The sequence below is a fragment of the Antedon bifida genome, chromosome 6 (assembly GCF_963402885.1).
Source record: "Antedon bifida chromosome 6, ecAntBifi1.1, whole genome shotgun sequence".
NCBI classification, from domain to species: Eukaryota; Metazoa; Echinodermata; class Crinoidea; order Comatulida; family Antedonidae; genus Antedon; species Antedon bifida.
The window spans coordinates 19202664-19220290 of NC_136231.1; the positions used below are offsets into that span (position 1 = coordinate 19202664).

The window sequence follows — 17627 nt, forward strand, 5'->3', positions numbered from 1 at the left end:
GAATACGCTTTACGAATATGAAATGGGGATCAGCTCAAAAGTTTCACAAATGTATGACGTATCCGTTTTCGTTATCGTATTCGTAAGGTTGCGAAACCTCCCTAATAGTGATGCCAGTTTTGAACCATGTACAGTATTACCCCTCTTTGTTTGATCGGAAAGTGTCCCCTTAATAGGGGTGTCCCAAAGGATGTTATTTTGTATTCTGATGTGCCTTTTAGCAGTTATTGCTTGTGTTTTCAGCTTGTAACTGATTTAAAATTGATTTTTCTATGAAGAAAACGTTTTGCTCTTTATCTACCGATGGGTATTAATGCCACACACAGTGACGTAGAAAGCAATTCATATGTCTAAATATAGTTTTTGTTTTCCAATCTTGTACTGCAATTGCAGTTATTTATGGCTTAAATTTGTTTTGAAATATTAATATCTTTTTTAAATTGCCATTTAGATGACATAGTACAAAGTGCATTGACGTCATTTTACTATCCTCATAAAAATAACATTGGAGTCATTTACCGATTTTTTTTATTTTAATAAAAATGCTTTACGAGAAGAAATCCTGGATACAAAGGGCATTGCAATTGTATTTTGGAAAGTAATAATTCTTCCAATAAAAATAATTTTAAATAGATATTAATGTGTTAATGAACATAAACATTTCCAATCTATCAGGAATAATTATTTAATTCACGTAATTGTTTTTTGTTGAATCTATAAATAAATGAATTTAAATAGAATAAATATTTATAACTCCCTTTTTTGTTTTATGCTTTTTTGTTTCTTTTTTTGCACAAAAAAAAATTCTTGCCTTATGGTAATAGAATTCAATACACAAATTTACTCCTGCATTCATAACACCACTGATTCTGAAAGATACTAGACCTAAAACAATAATTATTGGTTATCCGCATGAGTGGGACTCGAACACATGACTTCCAGATCACTAGTGCTTATCCCATAGACCACTTTGTTTGATCTAAGTATGTAGTAGAGCTTTAAAAAACAGAGAGTACTGCACCAACATTTATAGTCAATGTTGCACAATTTAAAAATGTGATACATTTTTTTTTTATTTTTACAATGATTTAATACTAGTTTTACAGATAGTTTTTCGATGATTGTAGTAAAATTTCAAAAATTAAAATTTGAAATTTGTTTTCTGCTTTATCATGATGATTCACTGTCATTGTAAACATCAATATACATTTATAATTAATTAAACAAAATTAATAAAAATGTGTCTTTACGTATTTCAAGAGATGAGTTATTATCATCAGTTTATTGATTGATTATTTTTCCATAGTTTTCTTACATTATATTGTGCATGACTCACAATAACAATGATCCAAGTACGTCATCAAGCTTTATCATCATTGTTGATAATCTTCTCATTAATATTGATTGATATTAATCATAAAGATTAATTATGATTACTTACTGAGTAATTACAGGCTGATTGAATACGTTCGCTTAGCGTTATACTGTACTTTTACATCCGCATGGGCAACTTACAATTCAAGGTTATCGGCTCACATAAAGTAAACAGATATATATTAGAGTTGTAGCTTGGTGATTAAAATCAATCCTATGGTCCTGGGTTCAAATCTGTCTGTCTCATGACAAAAAACAACTCCACTCATATGAGTTAAGACTTCAAATGTCTAAGGTATTTTTTTAGTATCATGAATATTGTATTATTTAGACCTCGATAATCAAAATATTTAACAAAAACAAGTTTTTCTACTTCATATCCATCCATGTAAACCAGTTCTAGTAGTCACTTCTTTCTAAAATCTCACCTGTTTCAATAATGCTGCAGTAGCACTGTGAGACATCAGTAACCAGTGCTATATAATCTTTATTATTTTTAACGATAACTAACTATAACGTCCAACTAATTGTTTAATATAATCCTATTCTATACTATTTTTGGTGTTGGTGGGGTTTCCCCTAAATTAAAGAAAATAATATCAAAGTTTAGTTTGTTGTAATTTGTTTGTATTTTGTTTTCAGGTTCACCATTTCTAGGACCAATACTGTATAACCTAACCTATTAATTATGTTTTTAATAACTTTTGGATGACGTGTTTAAAAATGTTTTCAATTTTATAATTTTAAGAGAAATAGCAGATAGTCTCCTGGGTCTAATAAAATCATCAAAAGCTATCTATTTGGACTTCAAAATTCATAACAGATTTGGAACACTGGTCATTTATTGTAAAAGTAATTTTTTTTTCATAAGAATTCATTATTTTAGATTTATTCAAAATTTGTTGTATGACGTGGTTCCAAAACTCAATTTCTTAGATTGGCTTGTGTCACTTATTTGACACAGAACTTCTTTTTTATTTTAGAGGCATTTATATTTATTTAGGAAAACATTTCTTTTATAATGTTATCTTTTGCTCTCTAAGTTTTGTCACCTTAGACTAAAGAATTTAATAAATAAAATATATTTACTAAGATATCATTTTTGGCTAAGCTGAAATGTAAAATCATTTTTTATCATTTACTTAATAAATTGAAAGAAATCCCTTTTCTTCTATACCAATAAAAATTTATTAAAGTTAAATTTAATTATTTTTCAGATTAAAGCCGCCTGAAATTGAAGTGAATGGTGTGCGTGAAGTACCGCAGGTTATTGAAAAAAAAATGGGATCGTCAGAATATGATATAATAAAGCAACGGTACCACCTGAAAGAAACCGTTGGCTCAGGTACGTCAGTTACCATACTCGTGATTTTTTTTTTATTTTTTTTTTACCATATTTAATGAGGGTGATCCATCCAGCAATTTCTGATCATTAGGGACCCTCAGAGGTTCACAAGAAAAACATATACACAAGATGCTCTACATAAACAAAGTCTTATTACAAGTCTTTGGGAGTGGAGTTGTCCTTAGAAAAAATCCTGACATGTGACAGGACTTGAACCCGGACCCTTGGAGTGGTAGCCAAGCATCATAACCACCTCCAAGTCACAACTCCACTCCGTTAGTGTAGGGTGGTGGGGCAAGGCACTGGCTGTAATAGGGAAAAGAGGCGGGCTGAAATGCTACATTATGAAGAAACATTTGTTTACTTCAGTTTTAGGTGGGCCAATTAATTGACTTTTTTTTAGTTGCTGTTATGAGTAATTTACAACAGGTTTTTAATTAATTTTATGCAATTTAAATTATCGATTTTCATCTACATAAAGTCAATACAATGTGATCAATAACTTTGTAGTCTAATCGTTTTAGCATTGTTTACTTTAGATAATTTTCAAGGTTTATCCAGTCACAGTGTCTATTAATGTGTAGCACTTTAACATTTGCGAAATAAGCTTTTTTGTTCCACTTAATTTTACCTTTAAAGACAGTTCAAATTTAGTAGAACGCACATCTTCAACTTCACGCGAGCATGTTTACTTTCTTAACAGAGTGAATTAATATCAAATTTCAATAAAGTATTCATCTTTATCTAGAATATTTTAATTAATAAATGGCTCTAAGTTTGATTGCTTAGTTGTTTGTGCCATGGAAGTCTTAATTATCTGCTGGCAAGTCTTATCTAGTTTAGGCAGTTTTTGCCTAGTCTTGGTGAGGTCTTAATTATCTGCTGGCAAGTCTTATCTAGTTTAGGCAGTCTTTTGCCTAGTCTTGGTGAGGTCTTAATTATCTGCTGGCAAGTCTTATCTAGTTTAGGCCGTCTCTTGCCTAGTCTTGGTGAGGTCTTGTTATCTGGTCTCTGACAAAGTCTTATAGTTATTTAGTGTCAGCAGTTTTGGTATCTGGAGCTTAAAGTTTTTCCTAAAATTATCTGGTAAAATGTAATCTATCGTCTATAGATTGATCTGATCCAAATTTACATATTCTATCGTTTTTTTTCACTCCGCCTTTCAATATTTCTAATTGTCTGAATACCAATTATACCAAATTTTTATTATCAACTTTTGACATGTAAAGTAAAGGATTTTCTAAATTAAAGAAAATTTTAGTATTTGAAATTTTATTCTGAAATGTATTTTGTTTGCATTTTAAGTGTGATCTAATGTTACATCAGATATTCTTTCAGTACTCCTTCATAATAGCTATAATGAGAGATATGTTTTTTTTTGTCAGTTTCCATAATTCTAAAGAAAATTTAATGTAGTAAGGTTACATTTATTAAAAGATAACAAATATAATAAACAAACCAGCAAGCAAGAAACACAAAAGTAATTAAAATAGGGTTGTGTGTATATGATTGAAATTTGTATTATAAATATTCATCTCAATTTAATTCACTGCAAATATTTTGTACAATACGCCAAGGTTGTGTATGATGTTGTATTAATAAAAAGGAATAACAATTTTGTTGACTGTACAACTGTAAATAGATAACCAAGTATGAATGGAGTTTAGGTATACATTCATACTGTATTTAATTCCCTAGTATAATGCCAGAGGTCAGGCTACAAATATATTATTTATTTATGTAAAAAATTAATTTGGTATACAATTTTTCAAATCGTCAACCGGAGCTGAAATAAGTTGCATTTCAAAATACAAACACATAAAATAAAATAATAATATAAAAAGAAATAAAATAGAAATTTATTAATTTATAAAAAAATTGCCAATAACCTAAGAGGAAACTATGGACTAATGACCCAACACAGAAGTGGGAACCAATTGCTAACCAATCAAAATAATTATTAGGAGTTATACAATATTAACATAGATTGCAATTAATTATGGTTTGGTACCTAAATTCTGTGTAGGAAAACTATTGTCCAACATAGAATTAGTCCGGCATCTGAAATAATAGCTTAAATTAGAAGCTGGGATTATACTAGAAAAGCTCAAATATGATAATATCAATGATATGTGAACATTTCGCATCTTATATGACCAGGAGACTTTGTCCTGTTCTTAAAATAAACATTCATTTGAATCAAAACAAATAATTTTATTTTGATATCCTTTAAAGGAAATTGCTATTGAAATGAAATCTTTAAACCTACAGTATTAATAGATTCTTAAAATTTACCAATATTTGTTTTAAATAACGGTTGCAATAAATATAATATCCTATTGAAAATTCTAATTTTATCTTCAAAATTAAAGTTTATATCATCACTTGAAGACTATCTTTACAATAAAAACAATTAATTTGTTTATTTTAATATCCTACAGAAATAGATTTATTCCTCAAACTTATTAATAGATTCTTCAAAACCATCATATTTTTTTAACGATTGCAATTGCAATAAAAGATAAAATTAATTTTAATATCATCTACAGAAAATTGCTGTAAAGATATTCTTAAAACCTATTAATGCATGCTTCGTGTTATTTGATGTTGTACATGAATTTATTTACTTTATTAGAAAACTGGCCGACTACTGTAGGAAATACAGTGCTGTACGTGTACTGAATAAATACATGAAATTGTGACTTGAACGCTTACAGCTAAATTGAGTTTTTTTAATTTGTTGCGACGTGAAATCACATGTCATATTATGCATACGCATTTAGCAGTATCATTACCGTGGTTGTTACTACAATTAATGTTTGTAATAAATATATCTATAGCAGTTCTAGATGACGTCTACATTCTATTTACACGGTCTATTTCTAATTTAGATTTCTATAGGTAGATTGTTAAAAATAGATATTTTCTGTGGTCAGAAAACAGAAACATACATTTTTCTTTTTTTGATTTTGCCATTTTAATTTCAGATAATTTTGGTCACAGTGAATTCACTTTGACAAAAATTGGATTAAATAAAATTATAAACTGGATTTTTGTTTTGTGTTTTCAATCAATATTTTTTTCCTGTGGAATTAAATAACTATATTAAAACTCATGCAAAATGGCATTTTCAAAATCTGATTTTCTTAATAATCTTATTTTTTTTAGGGTTTTGATTTTTAATACTGATCTCTATTAAACACTTGAAAAAAATTAACAAATCTAATGACAAAATGAAAAAAGTATTTCAATTTCACTGAAATTTCATATTATATGATAATATATATTTTTTTAGGTGGATTTGCCAAAGTGAAACTAGCAACGCACATCCTAACTGGTGAAAAAGTCGCTATAAAAATCATGGACAAAAGACAACTCGGGGTGAGTCAGGTTTTTGACCAACCATTACCATATATCAGCATTGTAGAGTCATATGTTCACAAAATTCCTCTGCCTACTCATAGGTCTATATTTATAACTTATGCCATGAAGTTATTTATGAGACATTAGAAATCATTAAATGCACAAGTATGTGTACATAGGTACACATGATTGTTAATTACATACATACAATAACATGCTCTACGTGTATGGAAGCTGCAAAAATATTCCATATTCTACTTTCCTTGTATTTGTGCTCAGGAAATCATTATCTTTTTGATGATTACATTTTTAGTTGCTAAACAAAGAGTTTTTCAACCATCTTGTTTTGTATGTTTTGTAGGTAGTTTGTTCATTTGCACGATGACATCCACACAATGTTTTTTTTTTTGCTATACCATTCCAACAGAAAAAGAATATACCAATGACATCAAAATAATTTAATTAGATCTTAATTATCTGTATCTTTAATGAACTATCTTTTCTCTCAGTCTGTTTTTTTCTGTATATCTTTCCAAAAAATTACCCACAATGTTCTATGTTTTTGTTTTATTTGTGTAGGATGACCTTCCGCGTGTAAAAACAGAAATCAAAGCCTTACAAGAATTAGTCCACCAGCATATATGCACCCTCTATGAAGTTGTTGAAACTGAAAAGAAAATCTTCATGGTGATGGAGGTAAGATACCACCTGGAATTCATGGAAACCAAATACAATAGAGCCCCTTCAACTCCTATTAAAGGGAACACTTTTCTGTGAATCGAAATGAGGGGGATATAAGTATGTGTACATATATGTAGCAGTTCAAGCGGAAATCCCTATTTAGAGAGCATTTTTTGGGGTCCTGAAAATGGGTCTCCTTATTAGTGGCCTACTGTAATAATTTTGTGCAAAATGATTCTGTATTTATATGATTGCTTTTAGATGTTTTATTATTTTGCTTGATAACGAGGCAGAATAATTTGTACCTTGAAATTTTACCATTAATACTATTGTCATCTATAAAAAAAATTGAATCTTGAAAAAAAAAATAGAATCTTGAATCTTGGGAAAAAAGCTAGGATTTTGTAGCCTCTTTTCCATCATATTTATCAACTAACCTGTTTGTTTACTATAGAATAGAAATTGATATTGTTTTCTTGCTGTCTACCCAACTGAACCCTTGGCATTTAACAAAACATGAATAGTTGATCTAAGTAGCACCCACCCTTAATACAGTCTCATTTATAACCTCTGGTATTTAAAAATACACGCAAGAAATACTAAACGTCGCCCACCCCCTATTGAGTTGCTGAGTATCCTTTCATATGACTGTCATGTGATAAAGCAGTTGTTGATACTGAACGCATTGCGATATATCCACCCTGCTAGGCTTTAACTTGTTTGTACACCTGGAGAAAATGAAAATACTACAGAGATAATGTTAATTGGAGAGTGTGTTCATAATGCTGTCTCTCCGTTGCATTTAAATTGACCTCTTGTAAATCAAGGCTTAAATACTTATGTTCTTTAAAAACAGAAATCTGGCGTCTGGATTTGTATATACACTGATAATGATAGCTAAAATACGCTGATCTTATGTAAATTTATATAATATAAGCCTTGCACTTATGTTGGCCGAAAGCTCTGCTAATTTTTCTACCTGTTTTTACTTTATCGTTTTTGATTAAGCTTTTGCTTATGTTATTTTGTATCTCCATTGAGATCCAGCCAGTGATACCCACAGAATTGTCCTTTTTTCAGTAATTTGCCTTTGGATTTATAATATAAGCCTAATATATATTTTAATCAGGGAAAAATGAAATTACAATTGTGTATCGTGTATAAATTTCGACAAACTATGAACACAATGTGAATGGTTTAGAGTTTCTTCATTAAGCACTTTTGTTATGCACTTTTGCCCGAAGACACAATCTTATTTCATTTATAATGTACATATATAAAACTTCACAAGATTATCATTATTATTATTATCATTATTATTATTATGATAAACAATAGATTCACAATAATTGTATTTTGTACAGTATTGCCCCGGTGGTGAATTATTTGATTACATTGTTGCTAAAGACCGTTTGAGAGAGGAAGAGGCTAGGGCGTTTTTCCGACAAATTGTATCAGCAGTCGCTTTCATACATTTTAATGGTTATGCTCATAGGGATTTGAAACCAGTAAGTAGTTTACCAATTTGATTTTTGTTATTATTATATTTATTTATTTTGTCAAGATATTAAACTTCTGATTACCATTATGTGTTTGTATGTATTGTCCCTTAAAACATGAAGAATAAAATGAAAGTTTAAATAGACCATTTTATAATTAGTTATTCTTTTCTGCAGAAATAAATATGATTTCAATTATTAAAGATGTGACATAAAACAGCAAATTCAATTGTTTATTTATTTTTTCAATAGAACATTTCTTTAAATCATCAGTATAGGCCTAAATCATTTATTCCAATTTATAAGTTTTTATATTAGTATCAAAGAATTGTATTGGCAATGAGCGAAGTAATCATATAGCACTTTTATTTTAATATTAGTTTATTTTTCTAAACAATCTACATTATATTATTAAATAACTTTATATTGCTTGTATGGAAATGATATTTCACAATTGTTTGGTTTTTAGTGAATATCATGATAAGGTCATATGAATGCTGAATTTTCTGTCATGCATACAATAATATGCCATAGATAAAAAGAGAATTTCTAAAGAATAATTTATATTTTTCAAATATGAAGCAATTTGGTTTTTAATGAAAACGTTAAAATCACAAAGTAGAATTTAAATAAGTATTTAATACTTCAGCCTTTGAATTATAAATAAAACATAGATTAGAAAACATATTGTATGTAATTACCATATTTTGATTGTTTGAATAAATCAATACTGTAAATTGAGAATAAAGATGTTAAATTTGAGTTTATTGTCAAGTTTAAATGTTTAAAAGATACATAAATATCCTGTTAAAAAAATAATTTTGTACCTGAAAAAATGTAAAATGGGGGTGGGGGGAAATGTTCAACAAGAAGACATTTAACTGATAATAATATTAGTGAAATCATTATTTTTAGGAACAACTAGACAAACCATGAGTGGTATTCTTATATAATTAGTTATTGATTGTTTGCATTTAATGCAATTTATAAGATTATTTTACACATTATTTTATTTTATTATTTTAGATTACTATAAACTGCAATTAAATAAATATGGCAATTTTAATGAGTTTTAAGAAGATTCGGAACTTGTTGTATTTCACTTTTATTTTAATGTGACAGTACAACAAAAAAGAAATTGGCATGTGTGCCATAATTAACAAACAATCAGAATATAATAGGGTACAGTTATTATTAAAAAAACAAGGACATTCACGACGCACATAAAGAAACTATTTATAGAAGAGTTATAATTGATATAAATAACAGAGATATCATGCGTCATATGTTTGTTTTTTGTGTTTTTTTTCCATTAAGAAGATGATGTCAATGACATATATAATAGTAACATTTATATTTATTTTGTCCTTCAGGAGAATCTATTATTGGATGAGGAGCAGAGTTTGAAGTTGATTGATTTCGGGTTAGCTGCAAAACCAAAGGTAATGAATCTTTGTTTTAGATCGTTGATGTACTCGTAATTCTTTATGTCATTGTTACGTGACTAAACGTGTGATAACGTGTGTTGTACAGCGTTGATGCAAAAAGGGTTATAGCAAAGCTAGTATAATAATAGATGAATTAAAACATTGAAAACGAATTAATATTTATCAGAATCAAAGTAGTCTATGATAATGTTCACTTTTTAAATGTTATACTAATAAATTAAGATAGTTATAGGAATACATATTTATAACCGAGCCTAATGCTAGACTGAGGGTACGTGTAATAATTATAAATGTACTTTTTTTTAAGTTGCACAATGTGCTCTAGGTTGTAGATTTTTAGGTTTATCTCCGATTTGTGTAATGTCATTTGTGATTCGAGTGATAAGAACAAATTTCATTGATCCATGACTGCTTACGGGAATACAATGAACATGCACAACAAACATAAGTACTACCAAGACGGTAGATGAAGAAGATGATAATTTAACAGACCTTGACGTTTGTGGAACGTGGACAGAATACATGCCCCACTTGTCATGGTCTGTTAAATTACTCTTCATCCCGAAATGTAAGCTCGCTATTAAGAAAAGGAAAAATTAATGGAAAATATAGAAGCAATCATTAAATCAGAAAGTAGTAAAGTGCAGAACAGACCCATAATACTACACGTCTCCTTGTTTTATATTAAATGTTTTAAAAATTATCAGAATACAGATTACATAACACATTTCTTTATATGCAGTATCATTAGTTTAATATTTATAAACATTTTTTATAGGGTGGAATGAGTAACCATCTAACGACATGCTGTGGGAGTCCAGCATATGCAGCACCTGAGCTAATCTCTGGAAAGCAATATTTAGGTGCTGAGGCAGACGTCTGGAGCATGGGCGTGTTACTGTACGCCCTTCTTTGTGGATTTTTACCATTTGACGATGAAAATGTTGCGCATCTGTATCGAAAAATTCAAAAAGGTGTATACGAGGAACCAGAATGGTTAAGTAGCGGGTGTAAAGAAATTATCAGACAACTTTTACAGGTAAAAATAAATTAGATATACAGAAAGTCTGAAATTAACCATGATATCGTCGCTAATCTTGAATCTCCGTTTTTTCTTAAATTAAGATTTTGTCAGAAGTATCGTGGAAACAATGGTTATGTTTTTAGTTGCATCAGCCAATTAGAAAGCAAAACATTGTTTTGACCAAATGACCTAATTTCTTTTTACCAGTACTGATATTTGTTATTTGATGCTATATTAAGACAAACTTTTGAAACCACAACCAGAATAAAATTTCCAGAAATGAAAGAGACACCTTGTCATCATCATCTTTAATGTCAAGTAATTTTAAATACTTTTCATTAAAGCAATTAAGTAGATTTATTTCACATTTACAAGCAAAAATATTTTTTTAAATACATAAAAGACAAGTGATTTGTGTCAAGAATTATGTTCTGATTTTGAAAGAATAGCGCCAATGATTCTAAACTGAATAATATGGAATTTAAAAACAAAATATTTTCAGAAAACTGAGTGAATGCACTTTGATATATCCTGCAGCGTTTGCATCTAGTCTATAGTTATTTGATTTGTTACAATGATTGCAGCAATAATCAAAACTACTTAGGGGATTAAAGCAAATATCGCTTTATATAAGAACAATCTACCTATATTTATTTTTCATTTACTCAACTTGATTGTCTAATTATTCATTGAGATTGAAAATATATAGAAATTGCATTATGGGGCTTAGAGTGGGAGTTATATATAGAGGAAATTTGTACATTTTTAATTGAGCCTCCCACACAATGAAAGTACTATACCATATGTAAAAAGCATGGAAATCATTGCATATGTCTCAATGCAGACGTATCAAACCATATCCCAAACATTTGTGTCTATATTATCTTTGCTGAACATTAATATTTTATGATTGATAGTCACCTCATTTTGCTTGTAGAGTTCATTAATCAACGTTGGACATTATCAGAACCTAATACGCCTGACCTTATTAGGTGACCATAACATATGAATATTTTACTGTAATTCGACACTATTCAAAATTGATCGTGTTAAGTGGATTTACAAATTTGTGGATTCACAGCTTTAGTTGATTGCATTCTGTGCTTGAAGCGCTAATGCTTTTTTTGTATTTGTATCTGTAAATGAATTAGCGATTGAGAGTTTATATAACATGTGCATATCGTCTTTAATAGGTTAATCCCAAACTGATAGATTAGCAGCGTGTTTAAATAACACGGGAATATTTTCTCTAATAGGTTAATCCCAAATGATAGATCACATAGTTAAAACTTGCATATCTTCTTCAATTAATTAATCCCAACATGATAGATCAGCTAGTTTAAATAACTCCTGCATATCTTCTTTAATAATAAGTTAATCCCAATATGATGGATTAACTAGTTTAGATAACACATGTATATCTTCTTTAATAGGTTAATCCCAAGATGATAGGTCAGTAGTTTAGATAACACCTGTATATCATCTTTGTTATAATAATCCAAAAATGATAGATCAGCTAGTGTAACACTTTTAGGTTAATCCCAAAATGATAGATTAACAGGTAGTTTAAATATCACCTTTATATCCTCTTTAATCGATTAATGCCAAAATAGTATAGATTTAAATCCGATAGTTAATGTAACCCCTGTATAGTAATCTTATATAACTTAATCCCAATGATACACATTAGCTGCTTGTTTATATAAATTCTTGTATATATTTTTCTTTTATAGGTTAACCCCAAACGGCGAATTACAGTGAGCCAATTAATTGAACACCCGTGGGTGACCAAAACTTTCAAGACACAAGTTGACTGGAAAACGAAGTGCAGTAAAGCACAAATCAATGAAGACTGCATATCAGAGATGGCACATTACTATGGTAAAACAAAGAAAGAGATGCATGCTCAAGTCAAACAGGTAAAACTTTTGAAAACGAATATTACATATGTAACTGCCAAATTGTATTTATCAAATGAAATATCTGAAGTGGACCAAACATTCAAACATAGAGGGTGCTATTGACAAAAATTTTTGCCATCAGAATCTCTAGTTAACAATTGGTATGCTAATGGCATAGTATGCTATCAAATGCATTTTAGTATCTGAGCCTAGATAGTAAATTTGTGCATTCAGGAGACACCTTTAGCAAGAAATGGGAGATCTAAAAATATTAAGGAACTCTGAAATATTGATTCTCATATAAATAGTTAAGTCTTATTTATAAATGAATTCGATGACAACAAAAACATCTTGTTTTTATCCACAGTGGCAATATGATGAAGTTACAGCAATTTATTTCATGTTGTTAAATAGAATGTACAAGGGTGAGAGCATCAAAATACTACCAAAGACTCCTCCTACAGAAAAGGTATGTACAACTTATTCTATGTTTTAACATTTTTTTTTTACTTCTGAAAAGTTAGGTAAAATGATGATGTTGCCCAAGAAAATGTTTGGTTTTTTTGGTGGAGGAGAGGCCAAAATTACCAATGCAAATGTCAAAACAGCTAGAGATCAACTGAAACTACATCTCTCTACTTACTGCTTTAGTGGCAAATCAGATATGGCATGATACAGTTTCCTAAACGAATCTACATGTTTGTTTATAATATTCATTAGTTTCACACTTTAAAAGATCTTATTTGATATTAGTTGCTAAAAACAATTTATTTTCTTGCAGAAATTACAAAATCATCACAATACAAGTGATAGCATTAGGCGCAAACATTCAAATCTTGAACCTCCAACTAGTAGTCCTTACATGTTCAGCTCAATGGAGGATGGACTTGAAGATGTTGAATCATTTCGATTACAAACAAATACACATCGTAAAGTTGAAAGAACTAATCGTAGATATGAACCGAATCACGGGACATATGTGAAACCAGTACAAGATAAACGATACAGTGTACCGCAAACTCAGCAAGAAAACTTTGATGATTTTCTGAAACCTTATCCAGTAAAAACTCCTAGATGTCGCAGTCGTAGTGATGCATCATCTAAAGTAAAGAAAACGCCAATAAAACAACCGGTTGTTCCTACGTTATCATTACCTATATCGTCAGTTGGAACACCTGCCAAGTCTATGGACAATTATTTAAGTTTAATTCCAAATACAGAATATCCTTTAGATATTAAAAAGTAAGTAAATGTATAATATACTGCATTAATAAATATATATATATATATATTAGATCAGAATTTGTTTCTCTTTGCGTTAGCATTGGCATTAGACAAAACTGTCGTCATCAATATCATCTTCATCAACATCTTTATTTTCAAGATCGATGTAAATATTGCTCATTGTTTATACTTTTTGAAAATTATTACACCAGCCCAATCTCCCCACTCCCTTCTATCTTATTGAATTTTATAACCATACAAATTGACCTTTGAACTCATATAATGTATTTTTGCAGAGCTGTGTCTATGGAAGGAAATCTGGATAAAATGGCCATGTTAGAAGATGATAACCTACTCAAGTCCAACTCTGGTTCAGGCTCAGCCAAAAAACTTCTAGGCAGTTTTGAAAAGGGAATTAACAAGATTATTGGAACATTAACTCCACGAAAATACTCAACGAGTGATGGACCACGTAAAGTTAAGGTATGTATAGTAGGAAAAATATCCACACCAATCAGTAATGGTTGATTTACATTGAATTCAAAATACAGAACATGATTACAAAGTGAAGAAAATATGATTAAATGCCTGGATAACCAATCGTCTGGTTTATCACCAATGGGGTCCATTAAAGAATTGTTGTATTTATGGAGAATGAATAGTATGGTCAAATATAAACCAAAAAAAGAATTCATACACAAAATTCATTTAAATACAGTAATTAGAAGAAAGTATCAAATTGATATATAGTAAATTATAAATACAGTAAAACCTTTATTTAAACTTTTTATAAGGATATCTCGTGAATATTGGTGTCCTCTGAATAACATGAAAGTGTATACGAGTGTCCCCTGAATAGGGATCTCCCGAAAAAGTCCAAGATTACTTGCCTAAACGATATTTTTTTAACTGAAATAATTGTTATTCTCTTTAGGGTTTGTACAGTGTATCAAATACTTCAACATATCCCGCTGATTTTGTTCTAGAAGAATTAAGAAATACAATAGAACAACAAGAGATACTATGCAAACAAAAAGGGTATGGTTATGTTTTTTTTTTGCTTTACGTTTTTTTTTTTTCCAAAAAAAATGGAAACCGGTGTAAGAATTATATGTATTAGCTTCAGCATTGGTTTAAATAACTTGAGTACTTGAGTGCCACATATTCAAACGTGAATAACATTTTTTTTTTCTGCAGATATACACTCAGGTGTAAAAAGATGGATGATCGAGGCAAGACACGTTTGGCCTTCGACCTTGAAGTTTGCCTTCTACCAAAAATGGACAACATGGTTGGAATTGCACGGAAAAGATTACGCGGTGATACGTGGGACTATAAAAGGATCTGCCAAAGTGTTTTAGATGCTGCGAAAATTTAGAATTTATAAAAAGAAAGGAAAACAGATAAGAAATACTTCATTTTTCACTAAAGAATTGCTAGAATAATTGATAAAAATCATAGAACTGTTTTTTTATGAATGACATTTTACTAGTGTTTTATATAATTATATCCCAAATCTTGGTTTCATTTTAAGTGTATAAATTTATAACGTTTCTAAATATCTATGCATTTTATAAATTGTGACATTATAAACTATTTTAATCCTGTTTTAATGAATGTTACGATTTATTCAATTTTTATCAATTTATTGTACAATTATGGGTTTAACTTAAAATTGAATTGATACCCCAGTTGGTTTATTACACCAATTAATAGTAGGAATTAAGGTTTGTCTATAGCCTCTTTTCCATTTTCAAGCGTACACCACTATACAGATAAATTGGCTTATTTAAAATGTTGTTAATGTGTTATTGAGTTCAGATTGTTTACTTCAAGTGTAACACATTTTTGGCTAAACAGTCGCCTTACATTAATATATTCAGCGATAATTAAAAATGTGTAGTATTAAACAGGGATCTGGGTAAATATTATTGTAAAAACTGCAACAATTGTTTTCTGGTAATAACAATATTTTTGGAATTCAGTTTGTATGAGGTAGACCTACTTTTAGAATTGTATTCCAATTTAATCATTTTCATTTATAATCATTTTGGTTCATCTTTTGACAATTTTAATAAATTGTGTTTTATTAATTTCAATTATTTTCAAGTAGTGTCAACTTTTTCATGGATTTTATTTTTACATTGCTAAATTGTTATTTTTTAAAGTTTTTTTAAATAGTATTAACCCATACACTGTCAATTATTTATGTTACACTGCTATTATTTTAGTATTTTTTCATTCTACTATTTATGTATAATATGTAAACTTTGTAAGCTGATGACATTTTATACAGAACCAAAATTGATTTTAATATTTTATATAAACCGTTTTAAATTTCTCAGTGTAATACAAAACCAAGTTTTTTGTAAAATTGTTTGTAAATGTTTAAAATTATTTAATTATCTGAGGCAGAGTGAATAGTGGAATGGAAAAACTATGAATGCATGAATTTCTTTATGAAGTTGTAAATGGCATAATATTTAAATATTTTTCAACATGGCTTTCTGCAGTAATCATGTAATCTGATTTATTTTCAGTAATCATATGATCTAGTTTATCAGGAGTAATCATGTAATATTGTTTCTGCAGTAATCATGTCATCTGGTTTATCTGCAATAATCTAGTTTATCTGCAGTAATCGTGTTTATCTGCAATAATCATAATCTGGTTTATCTGCAGTAATCATGTAACCTGGGGCTTTTTCTGCAGTAATCAAGTAATCTGGTTTATCTGCAATAATCATGTAATCTGGTTTAACTGCAGTAATCATGTAATCTGGCTTGTCTGCAGTAATTTAGTTTATCTGCAGTTATGTAATCTGGTTTATCTGTAAATCTACTTTTTCTGTAGTTATCATGTAATCTGATTTATCTGCAGTAATTTAAAGGATTTGTGAATAACATTGTATATTACTTTTTTCACAATATTACAAACCATGTCTAAATATTTTTATGATCACAAAATTGTTTACCTTGTTTTCATATTAACATTTTCACACTATTGAATGTGTGAATTTGTATGTACTTGCCTTAAAGTGTTATCATGTATATTTTACATTTGCTATTATTAACACCGCAGAACACTTTGACTGAAATATTAATCAATAAAGCTATTATTATGGTCTCAAATGTAATAAATTTCTATTGCAACTTTCTCTGTTTTGCATTTTGTTTTCTTTGTTTCTCAATACTAATTTTTATTTGATTTAATTTCTTTTAAATAATGTTTTGTGAGTGGATCTATTATGATCTTATGCTTATATAATATGAAGATGTCAGTGATGAAAGAAAGAAAGAATGAAAGAAAGAAAGAAAAATAAATTACAGTTTATCAATTATCATCAAGACAATACATCTATATTAGTAATAAATTTAAAGTAAATTAGCGAAGGCAGTTGACATGTCATTGAAGAAGAGTGGGTCCTATTTTTAAAAGCTAATAACGAAATCATTTTAAACGAAATAAATACATGTTCCTTGACTCGTCAGTGAATATAGTAATAATAGACTTATTTGACATGCGTACAAATATTTGTAACTGATGATGATGGTTTGTTTTGTTGTTGTCGTCATTTGAGTTTAAGTTCAAGTTTATGTCAAATACGAGATGTAAATAAAACTTACTTGCTAAGGTTCTAAAAACATGATTAAAACATACAAAATACTATACAATTATATTACAAATGAAAAAACAGTAAAATTATAAAACAAATGATCGAATCAAGTTTTAACAATACAGAACATTTATCTTTTAAATTGCTAATTG

At 29.1% G+C, this 17627-nt stretch overlaps 1 protein-coding gene across 3 annotated transcripts in view; it reads left to right on the forward strand.

The window, feature by feature from the left end:
* The window catches only part of LOC144844437 (maternal embryonic leucine zipper kinase-like), a 67962-nt gene extending 50946 nt beyond the window's left edge, over positions 1-17016 (forward strand). For all 3 annotated transcript variants that reach the window (XM_078701349.1, XM_078701346.1, XM_078701347.1), the window contains 12 exons: positions 2592-2719; positions 6015-6100; positions 6662-6778; positions 8128-8271; positions 9636-9704; positions 10489-10749; positions 12468-12653; positions 13003-13104; positions 13417-13877; positions 14156-14342; positions 14794-14897; positions 15057-17016. In XM_078701349.1, coding sequence (XP_078557475.1) covers positions 2656-2719; positions 6015-6100; positions 6662-6778; positions 8128-8271; positions 9636-9704; positions 10489-10749; positions 12468-12653; positions 13003-13104; positions 13417-13877; positions 14156-14342; positions 14794-14897; positions 15057-15237 — 1962 coding nt within the window. In that variant the 5' untranslated portion in view covers positions 2592-2655 and the 3' untranslated portion in view covers positions 15238-17016. The remainder of the gene's footprint in view (positions 1-2591; positions 2720-6014; positions 6101-6661; positions 6779-8127; positions 8272-9635; positions 9705-10488; positions 10750-12467; positions 12654-13002; positions 13105-13416; positions 13878-14155; positions 14343-14793; positions 14898-15056) is intronic.
* Positions 17017-17627: the final 611 nt, after the last annotated feature.